The following is a 24,846-nucleotide window of genomic DNA, read 5'->3' as shown; positions in this document are numbered from 1 at the left end:
AGTTGAAATAGGGCCAGGGTCTGCTGGTCTGCAGGAAGAGTGAGAGAACCGATGATGCCAATCAGCACAGATTCCTTTAAAAAATGGTAGCCTGGAAAAACAAACCAGAGGCAGTCAGACATTCATATGGATTGTATTCACATGTGCAGCGGTTTCCTCTTCTGCTCCCGACCCCTGCTGCCAGCACGCATTCTCTAGCCCTATCCTCTACTCCTAAGCTATCTCCTTGTCTCCTGTTCCTGCTTCTCAGTCTCCTCAATTTTTAATCACTGGTCTTTGGGTGAGTATAAGCAGTACTGATAAACATTTATGACAAGATCATATAATTTTGTAACTTCTCAGAAAAACATGGCTGAGTTACTCAGATTTAACTTCTTTTCCTGCTCAAGATTTATTCAAAATTTATCTAACAAGTGAGTGAGTCCTTACTATTATACTTCCCACTCCCCAAGTCAGCCTTTGATGTTAGAATGAGAGAGCGCCATGGTGATCCACTGGTCCAGAAGAAAAGAAGTCACATGGCTGGTCACATCCCAGGGGAGTGCTAGAGCCCATAACTCTACCTCCCAACCCACTCCACTGCCCTCCTACCCAGGTCCTTGTTGGCTCAGGTTCCTCACTCTCCAGCACGAGGTAGACAGGAACTAAGGCCATCAACTATAAAACGCAGTTGGGCCATGTCCCCGCTTATCCTGAAGGATATGGAAATCCTGAGATTGTCGGGGGGACCTTAGCAGTCATACTGAACTTTAAAGTACTGTGTTTCTTTTGATGACCTGAAAGAGTAAAGACCAGCATTCAAAGGGACTTCACTCCTGACCAGAGGAGAGACAGTCTAGTAAATTCTGTTCACTTTTGTCAACATAGTCTGCCCTTGAATTTTCATCTGTGCTGTGAACAGACTGCATCTGAGACCCAGGCCTGTTCACAGGTGTGCAGCTAGTGCTCTGTGTAGTCCCAGGAAGGGCTACTCACCTTGCAGTCTGTCTGGGGACTTTTTTTAAATGACACTGCCCAGGCCCCATGCCCTGATATTCTGATTTAACTACCTTTAAATGGAACTTGGTCAACAGCAAAAAGCTCCTCAGGTGATTCAACTGTGTGGCCAGGGCCAAGAACCACTGCTTTTAATTGTGATAATTAAGCCACAACAGCTGACATCTCTGGAATGACCTAGGACAGTGGCTCTCAAAATGTGATCCCCATATCAGCAGCATTAGCATCACCTGAGGATATGTGTGAACTGTGAGTTCAAGGGCCCATACCTGAACCCATTACATCAGAATCTCATAACATAAATGTTTGCTGTGGTTCCTTTGCTGTTGCTATAGGCATTGAAACAGCGCATACTCTTAAAGCCCTGTACACAAGAGTACGTGGTAATGTTGCTTAAATAGTCTAAGGGTCAAAGAATTCCAGAGCAGAGACTGATCTGAGGGGTGGATTCATGAATAAGGCAGTGTTGCTTAAATAATCTACGGGTGAGCAGAGTGTGGCCCAGCAATCTGTGGTTCAATTAGCCCTCCAGGTAATTTTGTGCACCACTGACCTAGCATGTTGCTACTCAGTGTGGGCCCTGGGCCCAGCAGCACTAGCATCACTTGGGAGCAGATTATGAATGCAAAATTGCTGGCCTTATCCCAGACTTGTGAATCTGAAAGTATATGTTAATGAGATCTCCAGGTAAATGGTGTGTACATTAAAAATTGGAAGTCAGTGTTCTAGGACATGGACTGTACCTTATTAGGGAAGTCGGGGAAACCATAATCCCTTCTCTGTGACTGGGAATCTTACCTGGACTCGGCATTTAGCCCCATGACCTGCCCTCATGGTACTCACTGTAGCTATCTATGTAGCTACGACTGGGAACCATAAGAGAATGCAGACACAGCATCTAGCAGAGAGACGGGCAGAGAAGCTATGCAGGGATGCTCACCCTTCATCTCTCATGGTGGATGTGTCCAGCAGGAAAAGGAGCCTTGTCTGCCTGGACACCTGCAGCACTTACTACCAGGGTGCTGACGTGACCCTGGGCAAGCCAACCTCTGTCCCAAGAGCCAAGTATCCATAGTAACAGAAAGACTACTGGGAGCTGGAACTCCCTGAGGACTGCTTGTGGCTGAGGTGGGCTGTGCTTGGCGTCCACCTAAACCATGAGGGCTGAGTGGGTGAAAACACCCCAGGCAGATGGGCTGCCCACCCCCACAATATCCTGTTCTAGAAATGAGCTTTGTCAAAAGAGGTTTGATTGGCCTCTTCAGCGCCTCTTACTGAGGCTGGCTGTTCTCCTGCTCCTACCATAGCTAGCTGTTCAGTCTGGCGTACGCCATGAGGCTTTCAAGAGAATGAATCCAGGGGTTTTAGGAATGCTTACTCCCTGTCTGGCTGAATGCCTGGTTCTGCAGGGGAGGCATCTAACTTACCTCTGGGCTTAGGGAAACGGAGGGTAGATTCACACCAGAGCTGGAGGGCAGGGATGGAGTAAGAGGTGAGCCCAGGTGGGCCTTGACCCCCAATGGCTGAGGAATGTAAGACTTCAGAGACACAGGACTGAGGCAATAAATGGCTTGGGGAGTTACAGTCCAAATGGACTGTATTTGGACTAAAGGTAAAATAAACTGTGGTCTTAGAAAAAGGACAATTAGCAATATTAAAACTTTTGTTGGTGTTTAGTTCATGCTGAATAAGGGCTTATGCTTTGATTTTGTAGTAGCAAATGGAACTAGGGAATTTTTATATGCTTCTTTTCAAGTATGAAGTTTCTAATATTGAGCCAGGCTCTACTAAATTGCTCTGGTGTACCCACAACTCTAACCAAAGCAAAAGCCTTTGCTTAACATCAGGCTCAGGAATAGAGTAAATAGGAACAATTTCTTAATTTGCTCATTGTTCTTTCCTCACTATGGAATCATCTATTTGAGCCTCAAGTTGGGAGGTGGTGGGTTTTGCTGAAAGAAGTTGGGGGAAACATGCTGGCTGAATTCAGGGTCCAGTTCCACTACCAACTAGCAGTCTGATTTTGGAAGTCCCTTTTCTCTTTAGACTTTAGTTTCTTCTTCTGTCTAGTGTGGCAGGCCTTGGTTCCTAAGGTTCCCTCCAATTCTCACTTTCCATAATTCAGCCTAACTGCCCTCATTGGCCAGGCCATACTTCTTCTCTCGCATGAAATCTGACCATGCGACTATTACACTTGACTCGAGGAGTAAGACAAGAGTGACATACCCTATGGATGTGTTGTTTTTGTGATTTACTCAAAGCATCAACTTCTCTCTTTATACAATGTTTGTAAATGAGAAATCTCTGGAGTCTGTTGCCATGATACTTAAAATTTACTTTGCCTGAGAAGAACCCAACCCCAACGTTTAATAATAAATAAATTCTTAAAATAAATTAAGTTTTGTGAGGCTCACTCTTCTCATTGAGCGTAAAGGCTAGAATACAAAATCAAGAGGAAACCCTGGGTTGAAATCCCGGCCGCACCTCTTAGGACCTGACTGTCCTTGTACGTGTTCACCTGTCTCTCTAAACCTTGCCTTCCTCTGAAAAGTAGTGATCTTCAGAATCCTTACCACATAGGGTCATGTGAGGATGAAGTGGGATAACACGGGAGGATGGAAAGGGTTCAGTGAAGCTTGGCAAGTAGTATATATTGTACACCTAGCACATGCTACATTCTGTTGAAGTTATTTGTGTTCCTGTAGTCAGCAGCATGAAGGAACAAATTCTTTCTTCCCTCTTTCCATTTCCAGCATCTAGCAGAGCTAGTGTCTTGTGCCTAGCAAGTTCTTAATAGTAATGTTGCTGAATTAATCAAGAATGAACATCAATGTGGGTGGAACAGATGTTTTTTTCTTTCAAAAAGGAAAGAAAAAAATCTGGGTTTATTATTATTATTATTATTATTTTCAACATGAAAGCTACTCTGGGGTTAATAGGAATGTGGATCTGAGGGGCTGAGAGGAGGGGAAGAAGAAACCTTGACATAAAACAATGGTTCTTAACCTGGCTGTAGATTGAGAATCACCTGGGAACTTCTTAAAAATACCAATGTCTGGGCCCCATCCCTCAGGGACTCTTAGTTAATTGGTCTGGTGTGGGCCCAGGTTTTTTTTAACTTCCCAGGTGATTTTAAGGTACAACCAGTGTTGAGAACACTGATGTAAAAACCTCATTAAAGGACTTTGTGATTTCTGAACTGAGTGTTAGGTAGACGGAGTGACACAGAAAGAGGAATGGACAGGGGAGGAGAAAAGAGAAAAGAAGATGTTCTGTATCTGAGGCAGATACCGATATTTAAAGAACATAGTTTTTAAAAACATGTTACAAGTATGGGCAGCATAGTCAGAAATATCTGAATCTTACTCTAGACCACGGTCACCTCGCTCCTTGAGGAAATTAAAGTGGTACCCTCACCTGGTAACAAATGAAAGCAAACTAATGCTTGTCATTGTTAGCTGTGGCTTTTAGCCCTAAACAAACACCCATGCAGAGCATTCGCTGAGTGTAACAGAAGGAATATCTCTGTTTCCCCAGGTTTCTGGCCATTGTACCGTCTTATCCAGTGGTTCATAATCTTGGTTGCATGTTGGAATCACGCCTGGAGCTTTAAGACTTACTAATGGCTGGGTCCCGACCACAGAGATTCTGAGGTTATTGGTCTGGGGTGTGGTTAGGACATGGTGATTTAAAAAAAAATTCTCCAGCGATACTTGGGAGGCTGAGGCAGGAGAATCTCTTGAACCCAGGAGGCAGAGGTTGCAGTGAGCCGAGGTCGTGCCACTGCACTCCAGCTTGGGCGACGCAGCAAAACTCAGTCTAAAAGAAAAAAAAATTACCTGCTGAATCTGATGTGAGCCAGGGTTGAGAGAAGCAGTCTAACAGCATTAAAGCCACAATAGTTTCCAATGATACACATTAGGCGAGTACATAAACACCTGTCAGTAAGATTTTATATTTACATTTTGTACAAGCCATTCAATAGTTCCATCAGCAATCAAAAGTGTATTCATTATAATTTCTCTGAGGGAGAGGAAAAAGGGAGGAAATGAATATTTTAAGCCTACTAGATGCCAAGCACTGTATACATTGTATCTCACTTAGTTCTCACAACATCCCTGAGAAGTCCTCCTTGTGATTCCCATTTTACAGACAAGGAAACCTGGGCTCAGAGAGGGTGAGAAGCTCAGAGTCTCTCCATTCATAGCAAACAGAGCAAACCTAAGCCGGTTCTTCCCCCAAGCTCTCAGGTACTTTCCACCACAGCATATGACCTCAGTTCTCTGAAGAGGCTCGTTTGTTCATTGATTAGGTATTTATTGGATGATATAAATGAAGCATTGTGCTAGGGCCTGAAGAGGCAGAGATAGGTAAGACTGACATGGCCCTGGCATCGGGAAGCCTGCATTCCTGGAACAACGTGGATAGGTTAATAAGGAACCAACCTGAATGGAAGTGTTCTTATTGGGGTATGGACACAGGAAATTGTGGGGGCAAATCAGAAAGAAGTCTCAATAGAACTTTTTAAAAAGAGCCTGACAAATGATTTCCTCACAAATATATTCCACTGCTTGATGGAAAGAGGAAACATATCTTTTCACATTTCTGAGAGCCCCTAAGAAAAACAGATATATCATTAGATTGAGAGCAGTAATGTCAACACAAGCAAACTCTGCCTGCTGCTGATTGACAGATATTTACCATTTGATGGGCTTTAACTGGTACTCGTGTCAGTGTGTTTGGGGGCAGTAGGAGAGGGGGTAATTTCTATTGTTCTCGGTGTGGCTGGAATAAATCTTCATGTTCCTCCCATTCACTCCATCCACAACATGATGTGTTCCTGAGGAGTACAGAGGTGCAATAAGGATTGTCTTCATCCATTTTATTTCCTGTGTTTATCTCACATAAGACAACCTCAAATGAGATGGATGAAAATGCAGGGACTGAGTCTCAGGACTTGCTGGGAGACTGCTCTGTTTGATGTCCTAAGCAGGTGGCTGTCCTCTTTGACAGATAACATGTGGTGTGGCAGAGTTGAGCCATGAGGCTCACATAGAAAGACATTTTCCCAAGCCCAGCATCCTGAACACCAGAGACACATGCAGAATGAATATGAGCTACAACAAATCCGCATCGAGACTGGAAGTGAGAAAGAGAGTCTGCTTCTGCAGATGGATCTTAAATTGCATTTCCAGAAAGTAAAGATAAAAGTCAGGGGTCATCCCACTATGCCAAGCACTGCAGAGGTAGAAATTTTTGTGTTCTTACTTTTTATTTCAGTCAAGGAGATGCTCTACCTCATCCCCTTGGTAATTGAAAATAGTAACTGGAAGGAGTTGGCTGCCAAAAGAACAAGCCGTTCTTTTCTCTGTCTCCCACAGATATTTCAGGAGCTGGGACTTGGAATTATGAAACAGACACAAAAAAAAAACATGAAAAGATACTGAAATTATTACCATGTAATACCAGAAAAAAAAAATGTTCCCACTTTCCCATATTGTCCTTATATAAAACACTCTTTTTGCCTCCAGAGATAAATTTCCCTTAGCATGTACAGACTTTCCTTATACTCCCCCGACTATATGTTGCAGGTGTGTTGGTGGTGACAGTGATGGATTTCTGATGGTGTGAGTAGAGTGATGGGGAAATCTCTCAAATGGGATTTATTTTTTAAGTAGCCGTATGTTGAGACTGGCGGGTTCCTTTGGGTTTGATCCCCATGAAAGTACACTACCTTTTGGTGACTTATCTGCAGGGCTTTTAAGTCTGAACCCCATCATTGGTTGAGATCCTGTCCTTCAGCATCACAGACAAAGTGTCAGCATCAGGACCAAAGCTGCACTGGGTCTAGATTGTTGGATGAAGAGCCAGGGAAAGGACTTGGACAGAACTAAGAAGCTGCAGAGCCAGGTGGACTCAGGGATCAGAATAAGCAAGTTAGGATTTTCCTAGAGCTAACGATCTGAACAAGGCCAGATAAGAAATATGTAGACAATCCAAATCAAGAAACAACATGGGCCACAACTTGCAACAAGTCGGAGACATTTAGAAACCAAGAGGGCATGAATGTGAGAAGGCAGAAAGTTAAAAGTTTAAAGTAAGAGTCAGGAGTCGGGAAAGCCACAGGACTAAGCAGCAGTGGTCTGTATTTTTTGTGTATCAGGTATACACAGTAATATGTATATATGAGAGATATTTTACATGCATCATCCCATTTAATCCCACAAGTTTAGGAGGTAGGTAGCTTATGAAGTAGGTGGGTATATAAATTCATATTTTACATATGAGCAAAATTAGGCTTCTGAGAGTCTAGATAACTTGCCCAAGGTGAGGATTCCAACTCAGGACTATTCCAAAGCTAGTACACTTTCATGTAGTCTTTGAGAGCCAAGTAAGGAATCAAATTCAAGTTACTAGTGAAGAGAAGGACTTTGATTACTAAGACAGTTCCTTTGCTGTCTCTCTGAGTTCATTAATTTCTGAGGCAGAAATTTATTTGATGAAGGCCACCTAGGCCTGCTGATGATAATGTATAAATAGGAGAACTGGCATGGTGAAGAGAGGAAGTGTGTGTGTGCACCTGTGCTCATGAATTGGGAAAAGTATATAGGAAAAGTAAGACAAGGAGGTAAACAAGGAATGTGGCCACAGCTTCTGGCTGTCATATATCGACTCAAGGTACCCATTACAGGTCAGATCGTTGACAGTTTATTAATGTTGGATGGTTTATACATAAACCTTGAGAACACTTGTCAGTGACTGGCTGGGTTTACTAATTGTAAATCAGCAGAAAAACGCTGAGCAAACTCTCCTTGTGTGGGCACACCTTTAACATGAAGCTTTTTCTAAACAGATAAGCACTCGTTATCCCTGTGGTATATTGCTGGGTTGTATTTATTAGGTGTGTTTGCCTGAGTTTTATAAATAATATATGACAGCTAGCTTATATTTCTAACAGTTCCTGTTTTTAGAGAACCTAAGTAGTTGGCTAATAAAATCACCACTGTCCATGTGCGACCCTTGCGGGGAATTTAAAATGAATTTTTAAAAATCACTATTGTGTAGCTACTCTCATTGGAGTGAACGTACCATCTAATGATAAATTATATCTGACCAGCTAAAAAAAAAAGTGTGTCGTTGGCAGAAGTACTGGGACAGTCTTTTGGTTTGGTTTTTGATTTTCCAATATGATTTAGAAGCTTGTTTGTGAATATTCTGGGTGTTGGCAAATCCCCCAGCAGGAATTGCTGGGTGCTGTCGTGTCTAGGGATGGACCTCTATATAACTCTAATTCCTGTTGATAATAAGGAGCTGATCATCCGTTGAATTCTCAGGCAAAGGATCAGTTGATACAAAAGAGATGGCATAATTTTGGCATCCCAGACATGGGTGCATTGTGGTGCTCAGTTTCACAGAGGAATGTTTAGAGTTTGGGAGGATGTGAATAATGACTGTTTCCAAATTCCAGTTTTCTTATGCATATTGAAGGGAATGTAACCTTCACAGTACTAGCTGATTTTTAATTGTTTCCATTTTTTAAAATCAGGAATTGAGTTGATCTGTGAAAAAGACATTGATCTGGCAGCCCAGGTGCAAGAGTTATTGGAATTTCTCCATGAGAAGCAGCATGAATTGGAGCTGAATGCGGAGCAGACTCATAAGCGGCTAGAGCAGTGCCTCCAATTACGGCACCTCCAGGCTGAAGTCAAACAGGTAAGCCCTGCCCCTTCTTCCTTCAGCCTGGGTTTCTCAGCCAGCCGAGCCTGACCTGGGACCTGCTCCTGATACGAGGTAAGGCATACAGAGCCACAGGTGCCCCTTTAAGTAACCGGCACTTCGAAAATAGGTAAGTTAAGGACTACTTGTATTAGTTTCTGAAAACTTGGCTGCAGTAACAACAAATAGACCCAATGATACAATGGATCAAACAACAAATGCTTGATTTCTTGCTTACATGACAATCCATTCCAGATTTGTCCTCAGTCACTGAATCTGTTCTTTCTTTCTATCCTCAATCCTGTCAAGCAGTCCATGGGAAATATACAAATCCTTTATCAATAAACATATTTAGGATATAGAGTCAGGTTAATTAATTTGGGGCATTCATGTGCCTGACACATAGTTAATATTCAGTAACTAGTAGCAATTACCATCACTATTTCCAAAGTGTGTATGGTTATTATAGGAAAGTTTTCTTGCCATATTAAAGTTGATTTTAAAAAGGAAAAAGCTTATCTGCATGAAGCATTATGCTAGGTGTTTTATGCTTAATCTTTAGGAACCTGTGGGAACATACACACAATGACCAATGTCACATTTTTAAAATAGTACAGGCCAGGCATGGTGGTTCATGCCTGTGGTCCCAACACTTTGGGAGGCAAGGCAAGAGAGTCACTTGAGGCCAGCAGTTTAAGACTAACCTGGACAACATGGTGAGACTGCACAAAAAATGTTCAATATTAGCTGAATGTGGTGGCACATGCCTGTGGTTCCAGCTAATTGGGAGGCTAAGGAAGAAGGATCGCTTGAGTCCGGGAGTTTGAAGCTGCAGTGAGCTATGGTCACGTCACTGCACCCCAGCCTGGATGACAGTGCAAGACCCTGTTTCCAAAACATAAAAATTACAAAAAGTACATATATTAAGAACAGACTAAGTGGTAATTGTTTTAATTAGCTATTTGTACAAAGGTGGGGGTGAAGAAGTAAAAGTGTGATAATAGTTCCATTTTGTTGAGTGCTGTGGGCGTGTTACACACATCTTCATCCATCCTCACAACCATTCTCTGAAGTAGACTTTATTCCCATTTTATAGATGAGGCTACTGAAGCTTAAGAGGTCAGCAGACCATGATCACCCTGAGGAGAGAGAGCACATCACCACTCTCCACAGGTCCCGGAGGGGTTCCCAGCAGGGCAGGTACCACATCACTCCTGTGGTTGCCCCTTTCTGCCCCCATTCTACCCAAATCATCCTAAGCAAAGAAGCATCTTTTAAACACATTTTTTTCTTGTCTATAGTGGCTGCTGGAGCTTTTACCTTTTTTCTTCAGAAAACCATAGCTCAGCATGCTGGAACTTTTAGAATTAAGCCTTTTGATTTAGTATGAGGGCCAAAAACATCTTATTTTGTTTAATTGTTGCTTGATTCCTTATATTAAAGGTATGCTTTCCTCTAATGCCTCTGTCTTAGTTATTATATTGTTATTTATTATAAGTCTATCTTCTCCACTCCCCATCTCTTCCAATCAGTGCTGAGCTATAGCCCACACACTCCATGCTAAAGATCTGTATTCTGTGCAGATTACGTTCCTGAGCCCCAAGCAAGGCAGGGTTACAGTGCTGCCCTCCAGGTTGTTTCTGCTTAATGACACTGGGATCAAACCTGAGTCTCCAGAGAGACATGTTATTTATAAGGACTTGATGGAAATCCTAGCAGGCCCAGAACAATAATGAGTATGCAAATTCTGTGACTTAGTAGTTAAGACTGGATTTTCTTTTCATATGAGAAATCCTTTCTCATTTATAATCTCATTTTAAGAGAACATACCCATGGGGAGAAGTGGTGTTGTGCTTACTTTTCAAATGAGGAAACTGAGGCACCATAGGGTTAGTGCTCCCCAAGCCCTCTTGACTAGTCGGCTGAAACTTCAGCCCAGGCCTCCTAAATCCAAGGTCCTACTGTTTGCCTCTGCTGGCCCCTACTCTTGCCATGTGGTCCCAGGAGAAATAGAAGCCCTCCAACGTAGGTGAAGTGAAATGAGCCAGGCACAGAAATACTACACGCATGTGGGAGCTAAAAAAGTTGATCTCATAGAAGTGGAGAGTAGAGTAGTGGCTATCAGAGGTAGAGAAGGGTAGAGGGGAGGGGATGATAAGGAGAGGTTGGTTAATGGGGACAAAATTACAGTTAGAAGGAACACATTCTAGTGTGGTATAGTACAGTAGGGTGACTATAGTTAACAACAATTTATTGTATATTTCAAAATAGCTAAAAGAAAGAAATTTGAATGTTTCCAACATAAATAAATGAGGTGATGGTTATCCCAGTTACAGTGTGCACTGCACATGGTATATCTGCATCAAAATATCACAGGTATCCCATAAATATGTACAATTATGTTTATCAATTCAAAATTTAAAATAAGAATCCTTCTAGCTGAATGGTCTTAGGTTTTTGTGACCTCAGCAGTACCATGTATGAGAGGACAAGAGCAGGCATAGCCTAAGCTTGATGGAGAGGGTGGCACCTGTCTGAGGTCAGCAAGGCTCCAGCAGGTCATCGAAGTCCTCTGCTGCACCTACTTGGTTATTTCCATCAGTGGAAGGTGGCAGGAATGACCATCTGAACAAAACATAACAGGAAAATCATTCCTGTTTGACTTTGAAATGAAATATATAAATTTGCTCTTGTTCCTGGTTTTTAATTTATTTTTCTCCAGCCTCAGTGGTAGATTCAGCTCCCTAATTCTCTTTTCCTTGGCTGATATTAAAATAGAAATATATTCATTCTCCAACTACACATCCTATATAGGAGGAGACTGGGCTGATGATAAGTATTTTGTTAAATAGGGAAGTAGACTGTCTATATATAAATAATCCAGGGTGGACTAATATTTATATACATTCCCATTTATAATATCATAAGTGAGGAGACAAAAAAGGAATTCTTCTGTGGGGGTGGGAAGATTCCTTATTTCTACCATGACAAAAATGACACACCGTGGGATTGTCGTTCAAGACTGTACAAAATTGCTCAAACCAGAGTCTCAGGAAATCTACCAAGCCCTTTGCAAAGGGCATTGGTCCTCGAGGTGCCAAGGGACTACTGCTTGGTTAAGCCACCATGCCTCATTAGACAGGCTTGTTTTCCTTGTCAGTGTAGGCTCTTTCCTTAGGGAGCCCTCTGATCCAGTTTCAGAGAAGGCAGTTGTATTTGATGGAAATTGGTGGAGCAGGAAATATTGATTTGGAAGCTGTTGACTCTTGGAAAAAGGGAGTTAATTTAGATGTCAGTATTGATCAGTGAGGCTAAATTTAGACAGTAGCTTGAGAGTCTCTTTTGAATATAGTCTCAAAAAAGAAAGAAAAAGGACACTTTAATTGAAATGCCACTAATGGGGGCAGAAAGGGAGAGGACAATAATAGATTATGATACAACTATGTCATTAGAGCTCATAGATTAAAGGTTTAGATTTGATCATGGCCCATCATAACCTTAAGTGTAGTTTTACCAAAATATTATTAAAGTGAAGTACTGAAAAGCAAGGAAAGCACAGACATTAGACTAAAAATTATATTAATGGACTCAAAAAATGAAATTGATTGATGCAACTGATTTTCTTTCTGAGGGTTTATATAGGACTTTATATCTAAGATAGATAGCCCAAACACCCCTAGAGAAATGGTGGACCTTGAAGGGAAACCACTCCACTAATTACAGCCCATGGAGCAGATCCCTGGACCACTCAATGCCAAATTACTCTCCAAACCCCACAGAATGCTCTGATAGCTACCAGGAAAATTACTACTCTGGTGAAGATGACCTCACATCTATTAGATAATTCAGAAAGATTTGAATGACCTACCTAGTGAGCATAAAGCTAAATGAATTTCCATATGTATTCCTGCAAAGCAGTGCATTTAGCAGAAAATAAGCTAAAATGGATTTATAAAATGTTGTGTCTCTAAGCTGTGAGGAAACAAGTTATATTTATTTGATCACTAAAGACATTGGCTTAATTTCCTTCTTTGCACCAAATGCTGGCCAAAATTTGCATATAATCAAGATGGACGTTTAGGACAAAGGAGAAAATATTAGTGTGTCCTCATTCTCCTGTGGAGAATACTGTGTTCAGTTCTGTTGACTGAATATAAAAGAGAGGAATTGAAGTAGAGCCAACAGAGGGGCAGCCAACAGGACAAGTACCATCTTTTTGTTTCAAAATGGAGATAATTAAGAGGACATATGGCCACAGCCTATAAACCATGAAGGATGAACATGTGCAGTCTCATAGACCATGGATTTTTAGAACTAAGGAATACTGGACATATGACAGGCTCCCTGCTACCATCTGAGGAGCTGATTATTTTTCCTGTGGCTAGAGTTTCAGAAACAACTATGCCTTGTGATAAATCATCTACAATAGAGGTCCTTAGAGTCAGTTGCCTTCAGTACAACCTCGAAGCTTTGCTGTAGGTATGACCTTGAGAACACAGCCATCTACAGGTGGCTTCCCAGCCTACATGGTTACAAGGCTCAGCCTGCCCAGTTTAAATGGCATCACCATTTGTGGATATCTTCATCCACTTACTCAAATCCATTCTCCAGACTTGGGCTTAGCTGAGTTTTCCTGGCCTGAGAAGCAATAGATCTTCATGTACAGTTCCCCCTCAAGCTCAGACTGAGCTGAACTTTTGACCTAGCTCTTAAGTCCCCAAGCAGTGATATTCTTTCAGTCCTTCATTTCTACGTAACTGATTTTCTTGGACACCCTATAGATGTAGGGGCACTCTTTGAGTTTTGAAAGTAACGTGGAATGTTAAAGCTGGAAATTATCTTTAAAGATCATCTAACCTATTGGCTAAATTGTTGCCTAAAATGATTGATCAATGTCAATATTCATTTTACAGTTTGAAAAATACTTTTACATTAATTATTTTATTTTCTCTTTACCCCGAGCCTTATGCAAGGGAAGTGTTCACATTTTACAGATGAGAAAACTGAGCCTTGGGGAGCTTAAATGATGTTTGCAAGGTCATACAGCTCAAGATTAGTAGAACCAACATTTTCTCATTTTAGTTATGATGTTTCTTAACTTGCGCATATTTGTATGTTCACAGAAGAATAACTAGCCAGTTTTATGAACCTGGAAGATTGAAAATACCAGTAATAGAAAATTATACCAACAAGGGTTATCAGTGATCAGAGTAAAAGGATAATGATGACAAAACAGCTAAGGAAGCTACATCACATCAGAATATGCCAGTAAGCTCATACAGACTCTGGAATAAAGCTCTCTTCTCATTAAGAGAGTTATAAATAATCACCTCATTATCCAGCTTTTCTCCAAACTAAAAATCACCACCAGTACCATCATAATCATCAGACTTTACATTTTACACATTGTTGCGTCAACCCTGCAATGCGGAAAAGGAAGATACAATTATCCTTATTTTACAGATGAGAAAACTGAGGCTCAGAGGGGTTAAGTGATTTTTGCAGGTAAGTAAAAAGCCAGGTTTCTGACTCCATATGTTATGTTATTTCTCTGCTATGCCAGGTCAACGTCCAGGACTGACTCTTTCATAGGGATCAGCCCCACCCTGGAGCTAAGCCATGGATATAAACTACCATGCATTTTTAGCTTCCTAAAATCAAATCTCCCACTTTAAAGTCCTGGAATGCCTTTTTAAACAGCATTTAGTAAATCAAAATGAACAAGGAAATGACGTGATATAATTTAAAAAGTAGGTACTGAAACCCATGATGTTTCTAAATGGGAAGCTGGTAAGTAGGGATCCCACCACCATAGCTATAATTCATGTTCCCTGTTGACTGAAACTGGAGAGAAAAATTTTCTAACAAAACTGAAGAGGTCCAAAGGGAGTCAAACTGTCCTACAGGCATTGATGTATGATGCACTTGGAGAAGTGGTTTCGCTGACACCCTCAAATGAATCTTCAGACCAAACAAAATGCAGTAAATCATGGCAGAGGGACACTGTGAACTCCATTTCCCAAAGAGGTGAGGCATTTGGGCATGCAGTCTATGAATGCATGCGCCCAAAGTTACAGGCAACTTTTCAAAATAATTAGCACCTCTAGCTAGCCAGCCACAGTCCACCAGTGACAACAGGGATTTCACGTGAACAGTTATTTCCTGTAACTAATTGCTTTACAGATTGGCATCTCATCTACAATCTGCCAGCCTGGCTGTGAATTAACATCTCAATCCAAGTAGCCCAGCTTTAGTGGGATTTATGACCTGATGTTATCTATGCACAATAAGGCATGAGTCATTTTTTGCCCAGGGATGAAATTTGAGACGTGCCTATGAGTTATAGAGCACGAGACTAGGCTTGGTATTTTCTAATTGTTCAATGTGAGGAAGTAGAGGGGAGAAAAATACGAAAGCAAATCTGAAACAGATAGTGGTGTCTTTCTCCTTTGGCATGAGGTGACAGATGGGCGGTATTTACTGATCTTGAAATTTCAGAATAGCTTTTATTTCTTCTCCAAGCAAACTCTCAGACTCCCTAATAAGGAAAGTATTTGGCAGTGTTCTGGTGACCAGACACGAGGTAGGTTTTCAGAGCCTAACTCTTCCAGTTGCATTATTTGTTCTGACTTTATTAGCTGGATAATTTCCACATCCCCTTTTCATCTAGAACTCTCTAGACAGTGTCAGCTGTTTCTTCTTCTATCCTAATATTCCCTCGTTGAGTTTTCTTTCTCCCAGTACTTGTTAACATCACGTAGAAGTTGTATTCAGCCTACCCATGGCCTCTAAATAATTTAAGTCGATTATATTATAGCTTACTTCCATTTTTCTGATGATTCAGAAGATGGGTTATTCCTATTTTGCTTGTTTTCTTTCTCTTTTCTCCTTTTTTGGGGTTGTTTACCTACTGAAGTTCAAATCTGCCTACCCTTGGTTGTTTTGCAAGGTAGAGGAGATTAGACTTACTGCTCAGGTGTGACCTGGGTATACTCCATTACTTCAAAAACTACACCACACCCATTATATGCAAAGTACTGTGCTATGTACTGTGTGAGACTAAAATATGACTAATATATTGTCCCAGATTTCAGGAAGTTTATGTTCTCAGGGGGGAATGAAACATAGGTTGAAATAAAGAAATCAGGAAGTCTGTGGTGAATACCATAAAGGTGGTACATGCAAAATGATATGCTCGCACTAGATGAAGATGAGATTGTTTCTAGCAAGAGAGATTAGGTGCAAAAGGTTTCCATAAATTGTTGTTATTTGAACTGGACCTTATAAAAAAAGAAAAGGATACCAGCAGATGGAATGTATTTATTTATACCATCCTGTGTTCCAGAAGGAAGTTTAGACATGTATACAGTACCACCATATTAAGTAATGTTTGCATTATGTGGGTGAGGAAATTGGGACGGGGGTGACGTGGAGCTGGGAATAAAGCAGGTACATAAAATAAGTACCTTATGGCACAGGTACTCTGTATGATTGGGGAGATGACCATTTTAATTATGGAGATCTTTGCTGTCCTCTCTCCAACAGAAGATAAATGAGGCCGGGCGCGGTGGCTCAAGCCTGTAATCCCAGCACTTTGGGAGGCCGAGACGGGCGGATCACGAGGTCAGGAGATCGAGACCATCCTGGCTAACACGGTGAAACCCCGTCTCTACTAAAAAATACAAAAAACTAGCCGGGCGAGGTGGCGGGCGCCTGTAGTCCCAGCTACTTGGGAGACTGAGGCAGGAGAATGGCGTAAACCCGGGAGGCGGAGCTTGCAGTGAACTGAGATCCGGCCACTGCACTCCAGCCTGGGCGACAGAGCAAGACTCCGTCTCAAAAAATAAAAAATTAAAAAAATTAAAAAAAAAGAAGATAAATGATAGTGAGCTCTCTGTCTGAAGTCCCCATGAGAGGAGGCAACAGCTCTGGGGAAACTGCAGAAGGCCATTCATCTGTGTGCTTGTCCCGATTCCCTAGGTTCTGGGATGGATCCGCAATGGAGAGTCAATGCTCAACGCCAGCCTGGTCAATGCCAGCTCTTTGTCCGAAGCAGAGCAGCTGCAGCGGGAGCACGAGCAGTTCCAGCTGGCCATCGAGGTAACACCCAAATCTGGCTGCACTGTCCTCCCTTCCCCTTTCTGCTCTGTACCTCAAGCAGGGTGATTCTCAGGTGTGGGTGTTCCTTCAGGCAGCGAAGGCTGTACCCCTTCTAGTAGAATGGTCCAGGGAGCCTCCCTCTTACCCAAAAATTGATGGGGAAGCAAATGCAGGGGTTCATCCCCCAGGGAGGCCTGGTATGAGAAAACAAGTATTCACACTTCATATGAGAATCTTTGTTATCTATCTGTACCTTCAACCTTTAAAGCCACTGGTACATTGGTTTTTTTTTTTAATACATTCTAGATATGTACCATGTGAGGACATGTAAAAGTAAAAGGTTAGAAGTCACTTCCGGTGAAGATCACTCAAGATTGAGGATAAACAAGTACAAAGGTCATTATAAATTAGGATCCTGTTTTTAACCATTTGGTTTACATGTAACCCTTAGATACTATTGTCAGAGTCTGCCTTTTAACAAGGATAATGAGCACTGGAGCAGATTGCACCAGATATTTATACCCTGCTGAAAGTAGTTGTTCAATAATGCTGGTAGAACAATATTTAAAGAATAAACTGCAACCAGAAGAAGTTCATCAACAGGGACTTTTTAGAAGGCTATTTAAAAATAAAACTTCATTTATGATAATCTAATATAAATTTTGTCTTGCTTTAAGTACCCTTAATTATCCTTTTTTACTAGGACATTGTCCTTCCCAGAGAGACTTGAACTGATTGCTTTAGAGTGGTGTAGGAAAAAGATTAGGAAATGGGACACGGGAACTATATTAAAAATAAAATAAGTTAATTACCAATGGGAAAAGAGACAGAATGAAAACTTCAAAGACATTCATTACTTGTGGTCCAGTATAGAGTTCAACCCACTTCTGAATGTGTAAGAAATGCAAAGATGTTATCTTTTGCTTAAAAAAAAAAAAAAAAGATTGTTAATGGGTCATTTCTACAACAATGATGGCAAAATAATAAAATTTTAATTGCCTGTGTCTTTTTATGCAGTAATCCAACTGATTGCTCACCATTTTTAAGCTAGTGTTGATTGATTGCAACTATTTAATTTCCCGGAAACCATCGTGGATGTATAAACAGTGTTAAGATGCATGATATTTTCTTAGGAACCATTACTAGTACTAGAAGAACTGTCTGGGATTTGAGATTTAAAAGCAAACTTCATATTTCACACACTGCATCAGCAAATCATTTTCTAAGGTGGAATTAACCAGAGGAAATAAGTTTTATTACCATCAGCTGTCTCTATTGTAGCTTTCTGACACACCGAAATATCACAGTGTTAGGATGTATTCACTATAAAGAAAAAATCAGGATTGGGGTTATAATCAAGAAACAGGGCCAGTCATGGTGGTTCACGTGTATAATCCCAGCAATTTGGGAGGCCCAAGATGGACAGACAACTTGAGGTCAGGAGTTCAAGACCAGCCTGGCCAAATGGTGAAACCCCATCTCTACTAAAAATACAAAAATAAAGTAGCCAGGCATGGTGGTGGGTGCTTGTAATCCCAGCTACTCGGGAGGCTGAGGCAGGATAATTGCTTGAACCCAGGAGGTGGAGGTCGCGGTGAGCTGAGATTGCACCACTGCACTCCAGCCTCGGTGACAGAGTGAGACCCTGTCTCAAAAACAAAAAAAGAATCGGGCACACAGCAGTCAAGTTCCCACAGTCATAGCAGCAACGAAGAAAATGAAGGCTGAGTGATCAGACTAGAGGTATAGCACAGTTATGAGGCATGCTAGGCAGAATGAAGACAGCTCTTGGCCATACCTCCTCTTTATTTATCTTCGGTGAGAAGGTTTGCCTAAATCAAATGGTGGGCAAGTAAGACCAAATGTCATAACACACTTAAGTATCTCAATGAGCTTTTGAGGAAGCATGGGTAAATGTATTCACAGTGCTTGAAATGACTATATTCCACATGAGTGCATATGCAGTATGTATTCGTTTGTGTTAGACACCGTTTCATCTTTACAGAATAGAGGCTCACTAAGCATAAACATCTCTTAATCAGTTCTGGGTTTCTCTCTGGATGCAACTTGATCAAATATTCTTGGAATTGATGTTGAGATATAGGCCACTTAGTCTCGAGAGGGCATGGCAGAGCAGTTAGGATTTCTAGAAGATATTGGGAATGAAAGGTAGGCAGAGTCTGCATTGCCTAAAACAATGAAGGGAACAGAAACAGAATTGCAACATATGCTCCTTCTCCAGGTGGCCTGCGTTTCTCCTTAAATGTGTCAGTTCAGACTAGGCTCTCCATCAGAAGGAAAATATGCCAGGGAAGATAAGCTGTTTCAAAGGGAGTGAAAGCAGTTAGGTTTGGTTTAACCCACTTTGACAGTGTTACTAGAGGCCTTTACAATGATTGTTGGTGGGGAGCATAATTTGACTTCTTTCTTGAACCCTAAGAAAGAACTCTGGGTTCCACCAGGGAAAATAAAAAAGTAGTAAATAGGATGATCATATAATTTATTATTTAAATGAGATCCTTTAAAGGTGAAGGAGGGAATTATTAATAACTAAGCCAGAAAAATAGGCATATACTGGAACTGTCATGGGCAAACCACAATGTTTGCTAACTTGTAATATCTTGGGTGACCTCATTAGATTGAAGGTTTTGGTCTTTCTAAGGAAGGTCAGGATTTTTACCTGAAGTGGCCTTGGTTTCAAGAAGTCTTTCCCAGAGCCATTCAGAATGGAAAGCAGTACAGAGCATTTGAAAGAAACTTAGCTTTGTCAAACCCAGAATACTATTTGTTAGTATCTAAGATGTGGCTGATTAATCTTCATAAACTATGAACTTCAAAATCTATTGTTCTTTGAAATCCTCTTATGCATTTTAAGAATAAGCATTATGTCAGAAGAAGTAGCTAAAACTGGATAATAAATTCAGTTGATTCAGTTCCATTCTTTTCTGTGTACTCCTACTAAATATTAATGTCCTTGATAATCCGTGTCTTAAGGATATAGCACTCAACAGGATTAGATAATGGCGAGTAGAAATAAGTGCAAAATAATTACTTAAGCTTAGCAAAGCAAAGATTATGTTATATGGATAAGAGTTTATCATTTAGGAAATTAAAGGGGGACAGTACTCCCAGGACTATTACATGATAATGAGTTTCAAAGTAAGAAAGAACATTTGTATATATCTTATATATAATATATATTTCCATATATTATGGGAAAATCAAGGTTACTCCTCCACTGTCAGAGAAAAATACATAACTGTTTTATGATAACAATTATATGCTCATTTTAGATATTGAAAAGAGGCCAGATAATTATCATAATTGTTAATGTTCATTTGGTGAACCCTTCCTCCAAATGAGATACTATAGATACTGTTCTAATTGCTAGAGATGAAATGATGTGATGAGCTATAGTAGAAAGAACACAGGTTTGGGAATAGGTCAAATATGAGTCTTATTTCTGGTTTCATTACTTCTTTGGGTTGTACATTTTTGGTCAAGTCACTTAGCCAGCTGATCCTCAGTTTCTTAATCTGTGAAATGGGAATAATAATATCCACCTTGTAGTCATGTTGAGAGAACTAGAAAATATATGCATAAGCACAGTGCTTATGATTTTTCAAACCATCCTTGCCTTGAGAGTGTCACAGTCTAAGTAAGGAGAATCAGCCAAGTGTTAGATGAGTGACATAGAAATTCAGAAGAGGGTGGTTTACAGTGAGTCTCAGGCTGTCTGAAAAGGCCTCAATCAAGGAGGGTAGACTTTAGCTGAGTCTCAAAGAAAAGCTGGAAGGCAGGAAGGCAGGAAGGCATAAAAGGCAGGAAGAATGAAGGCAGCAAAAGCAAGAAAGTACTTGATGTATTTTCAAAGGGTTTTTGTAAGGAAGTAATTGGTGATCATGTTATGGAAGTAGTTTGGGACCATGTTGTAATGAGGGCCTTTTAATGACAGCCTCCAAAGTTTGGACTTAATTTCAAAGCAATGGGAAGACCACTGAAGGCTTGAATTGAGAGAAGGTAGTGGCATTTATGACATAAAATGAGAGTTTTAGAGCTGGAAAAGATGATAGAAGTCTTATAATGCTAATACTTCCCATTACAGAGAATTAAAGGGATCTGTTAAAAATGTAAAGGATGAATTTTATGAATTAGAAATGGAAAGCAAGAAGACTCATTGGGTCATCACCACAACAGTCTGTGTGTAAAGTGGTGAGGGTAGGGCTGGGACTGGGGAGAGGGGAACCGCAAGCAAGAATGATGTCAAGATTGTAATCCTAGGAGGAGAGAGAAGGAGAGTGCCAACAGAAGTGGCAGATTACCATAAGAAAACTGTTTTAAGATAAGAGGAGTTTAGTTTCAGCTGTGGAACTTGAGAAGCTGTCTAGGGGAGGTGGAGGCTTTAATAGAGCAGGAAAGCCTTTCCCATTCACTGGCAAAGGCCCCTCCTCTCTCCAGGAAGATCACTTTTACTGAATGCATCTTTCTTGGAGGCTGACATAGGACAGACAGCTAGATCAACTGAATCAGTGCTGCTCACTAGGGTGAGACCTGTGCAGGCAACTTACCCTTGCGTCTGAAGGCAACTGAAGAAGAGTCAGATGTCAGACAAGAGACATAGGCTGGGGAGTCATCTGCAAAGAGAAGACAATAGAAACCAAGGGAAGAGATGAGAGCGCTGCAGCAACGGGGCGGGGGTGGGGGTGGGGCAAGAGCTGACCCTGGTACCTCTACATTTAGGAGACAGGAAAAGAAAACGGTGCCAATAAGTAAGACAAAGAAAGAAAACCAGGGATTTTTAGTGGATCGTTTCCACCCACTAGCTTACTTTCTCTAGCTTCGTTAAGCAATTAGGTACCCAAATGCTGATGTGGTCATCAGGATCGGATCGAGGGCTGACTCAGTAGAAAGGCAGGGAACGAAGGAGTCTAGGTTGCTAATGAGGTCATGCTAGCATTGCTAACTCTGAGTACAGATTCAGGAGAGGGTGAAGAGAAGTCAGAGGTGGGGGATAGACTGGAGAAGATAAATGAGAATGTGTAGACTGCAATCTGGAATGAGGGTGAAGGGCCATCATGGTGGGAATCAGGGAGAGGTATAGGTGAAAATGAGTAAGGCTCTACTCAGACACAGGGAGTGCAGAGTAGATTAGCTCTTGGGAACTGTCCAGAATTGCTGCCCAAGAAGAAGGGCAGAAAATAATTCTGGAGTAAGTTACTGAGTTCTAGCTGTTCTTTTTCACTGCCAGCTGAACTATTATTTCCTCAAAGTGCAAAGACCAAATTAGTACTGCTCCATCAGTCTGGAACAATCCCAGCAGTTGAGGTTGGGATGATATTAGCTCCGTCAAGTCAGTGGGGCTCTAACATTCTCTTATAGATCATCCACATCCGTATTTTGTCTTAGTAAATCTTAATTCCATTTGGTGCTTTCCCTGCCACCCTAGTTCTCCCAACCTTCTACAGTTAATATAAACTCAGAGAACACATAGCACATTTAGCCTAAATTAGAAAGGATTAAAAAAAAAATAGACCTTCTGGCCAAGTGTGGCGGTTCTTGCCTGTAATCCCAGCACTTTGGGAGGCTGAGGCCAGAGGATCATTTGAAGCCAGGAGTTTGAGACCAGCCTGGGCAAGACAGCAAGATCCCATTTTTACAAAAAGTGAAAAATTAGCCAAGTGTGATGGCACACACCTGTAGTCCCAGCTATCCAGCTACTTTGGGGGCTGAGGCAAGAGGATTGCTTGAGCCCAGTTCAAGGCTGCAGCAAGCCATGATTGCATCATTGCACTGCACTGTTCAGCCTGGGTGACAGATCAAGACCCTATCTCAAAAAAAAAAAAAGAAAAAAGAAAGAAAATAGACCTTCTACATATATATTATCTCCTGAAGGGATATGTAAATAACATGGGGATTATGTATTGAGGTGAATTATCTCCTGCACTGTTGTGCCCCTCAGTGAAGTAATTAAGGGATGATGTAGGAAGTTATTCTCTAGCTTTGTTAACCTTCCAAATTTATTCCTTCAAATGGAATCTTTTTCAACTGATTATTAATGTTTTAAATGATTGCATTGTTAGCTGAGATTTGTGTTACATGAAGTTTCTTTTCATGTGCTGTCTATACTTGATCTGTAAAATGGGACTGCAGTAGTAACTTCCTTTGAAAACTGAATGTACAATTTTATTATTCTATTTGTGAAGGAAACTTATGAACCAATTAGGGAGCAGATTGATACATAACTTCTGTTTCCCTTCTATAGAAACTGAAATGTCCTTAAAATCTAGAGTGCCTCAAGGAAAAAGAAAGAAATGGGGACAGAAGTTAGGGTCGTGAGAGATTAGCTAATAAAAATGTATGATATTCTTTTTTAAAATATGCTTTAAAAGTAATAATGTATTAATGGTCATGACAAAATGGATCAGTCATTTAAAGCTCTTTAACTTCTCTGCATCTTTTCACTCACGCCTCACTCCACCCCCTCCCATACCACGCCTGGGTTGTTCCCACGGACCTTTCTCTCCTCTCCTTGTGCCCAGTCCCTCTTTCATGCCACTTCCTTGCAGAAGACGCACCAGAGCGCCCTGCAGGTACAGCAGAAAGCCGAGGTGCTGCTCCAGGCCGGCCACTACGATGCTGATGCCATCCGGGAATGTGCTGAGAAGGTGGCTCTCCACTGGCAGCAGCTCATGCTGAAGATGGAAGACCGGCTAAAACTGGTCAATGCCTCTGTGGCCTTTTACAAAACTTCTGAACAGGTGAGGGAAAGGACTGTGGGGCTTGTGGGGCTGAGATTGACAAAGGACTATTTTCTGCCTTGCAGTGTTAATGCGCAGTACTTAATGTCAGCGAGAAGCCAGTCCTCTCCGTACTAACATTTGAAGAATAGTTTGTGGAAACACCACAGTTGGCTTCGTTGTCATCCTTGCCATTTGAGCACTGGACCATGGGGTTTGTTTCTCATAAATTTCTCAAACTTACCAGATCTACAGGGAGGTGTTGAAATAGAAATTGGGTGTATACTAAAGGCTAGATTTGGACAGTATATTAGTCAGCTGTTACCACCATAGTACTGTGTAACAAAACACCCCAAAACTCAGTGATATAAAACAATAAACGTTCATTTTTTTTGCTTAAGTGTCTGGGGTTCAGTTGCTCTTGGCTGAACTTGGTAGAACTAGGCTTCGAGATGCAAACTGGGTCTAGATCTGTTCCCATGTCTCTTGTCCTCCTTGACCTGAAGCCATCTCAGGCACATTTATAGTTAAAGGCAGGAATGCAAGAGTCCAAAATCTACCATACAAGTGCATTTCAAGTCTTTGCTTGTGTATATTCTCTTTCATCTCATTGGCTAAAATAAGTCACACGGCCAAGCCAACATCAGTGAGGCAGCAATGCCTCCTATGAAGGTTAGGAGAGGAGAATGAATAGTTGCTGAACAATAATTAAATCTACCACAGTTAGGCATTATGCACTGCTTGAAAAACGCATGGTTCTTTCATTCCTGGGGCCTCCAGTCTAATGGAGGAAACGCAGCTCTCTGACATTGGGGAACTAGGAATGCACCGGATAAGATGATGCTGCTGTGGGTGAAAAGGCAGGAGCTGGGCAGCAGGGCCATAAAGATGCAGTGTGTTACCCTTTCATCTGTACAGCAATATGCACAGGGCTAAGAGGATTTTTTAAATGACTTGGGTGCTGTTAGGGAATTCTTTTTATGAAACAGGTTTAAAACAGGAGTAATTTTATTCAGTGTATAGTAGTTTCCTTCTCTGAATTGTTCCCTGGTAGAAATAAATCAGAGAATCATTCTCCTTGGGTGACTTACAGGGACCATCAGAAAGTCTCCCTTGGAGAAAATATGACATGTGCATCAGAGGGCCCTGCAGCCAGGGTTAGAGTCTCCACGCTTTCTCTCATTCCTTTCTGTTGCTTCAGAGGGATGACTCCTTTGATGGCCACAGAAATGAGGAGCTGCAGACTAAGATGATAAAGAGTATCCCCAGTTGATCCATAGATTCAACACAGTCTCAA

The 24,846-nt window shown here is 41.4% G+C and overlaps 1 protein-coding gene across 4 annotated transcripts in view; it reads left to right on the top strand.

The window, feature by feature from the left end:
• Nucleotides 1–24,846, top strand: part of KALRN (kalirin, RhoGEF kinase) — a 643,785-nt gene that overhangs the window by 334,462 nt on the left and 284,477 nt on the right. For 3 of the 4 annotated variants that reach the window (XM_011950775.1, XM_011950776.1, XM_011950778.1), the window contains exons 15-17: nucleotides 8,543–8,709; nucleotides 16,693–16,812; nucleotides 23,352–23,570. In XM_011950775.1, coding sequence (XP_011806165.1) covers nucleotides 8,543–8,709; nucleotides 16,693–16,812; nucleotides 23,352–23,570 — 506 coding nt within the window. The remainder of the gene's footprint in view (nucleotides 1–8,542; nucleotides 8,710–16,692; nucleotides 16,813–23,351; nucleotides 23,571–24,846) is intronic. The other variant, XM_011950777.1, reaches the window with a different exon arrangement.

Source organism: Colobus angolensis, unplaced genomic scaffold, assembly GCF_000951035.1.
Source record: "Colobus angolensis palliatus isolate OR3802 unplaced genomic scaffold, Cang.pa_1.0 Scaffold31, whole genome shotgun sequence".
NCBI lineage: Eukaryota > Metazoa > Chordata > Mammalia > Primates > Cercopithecidae > Colobus > Colobus angolensis.
This window is presented reverse-complemented; position numbering and strand designations above follow the sequence as displayed.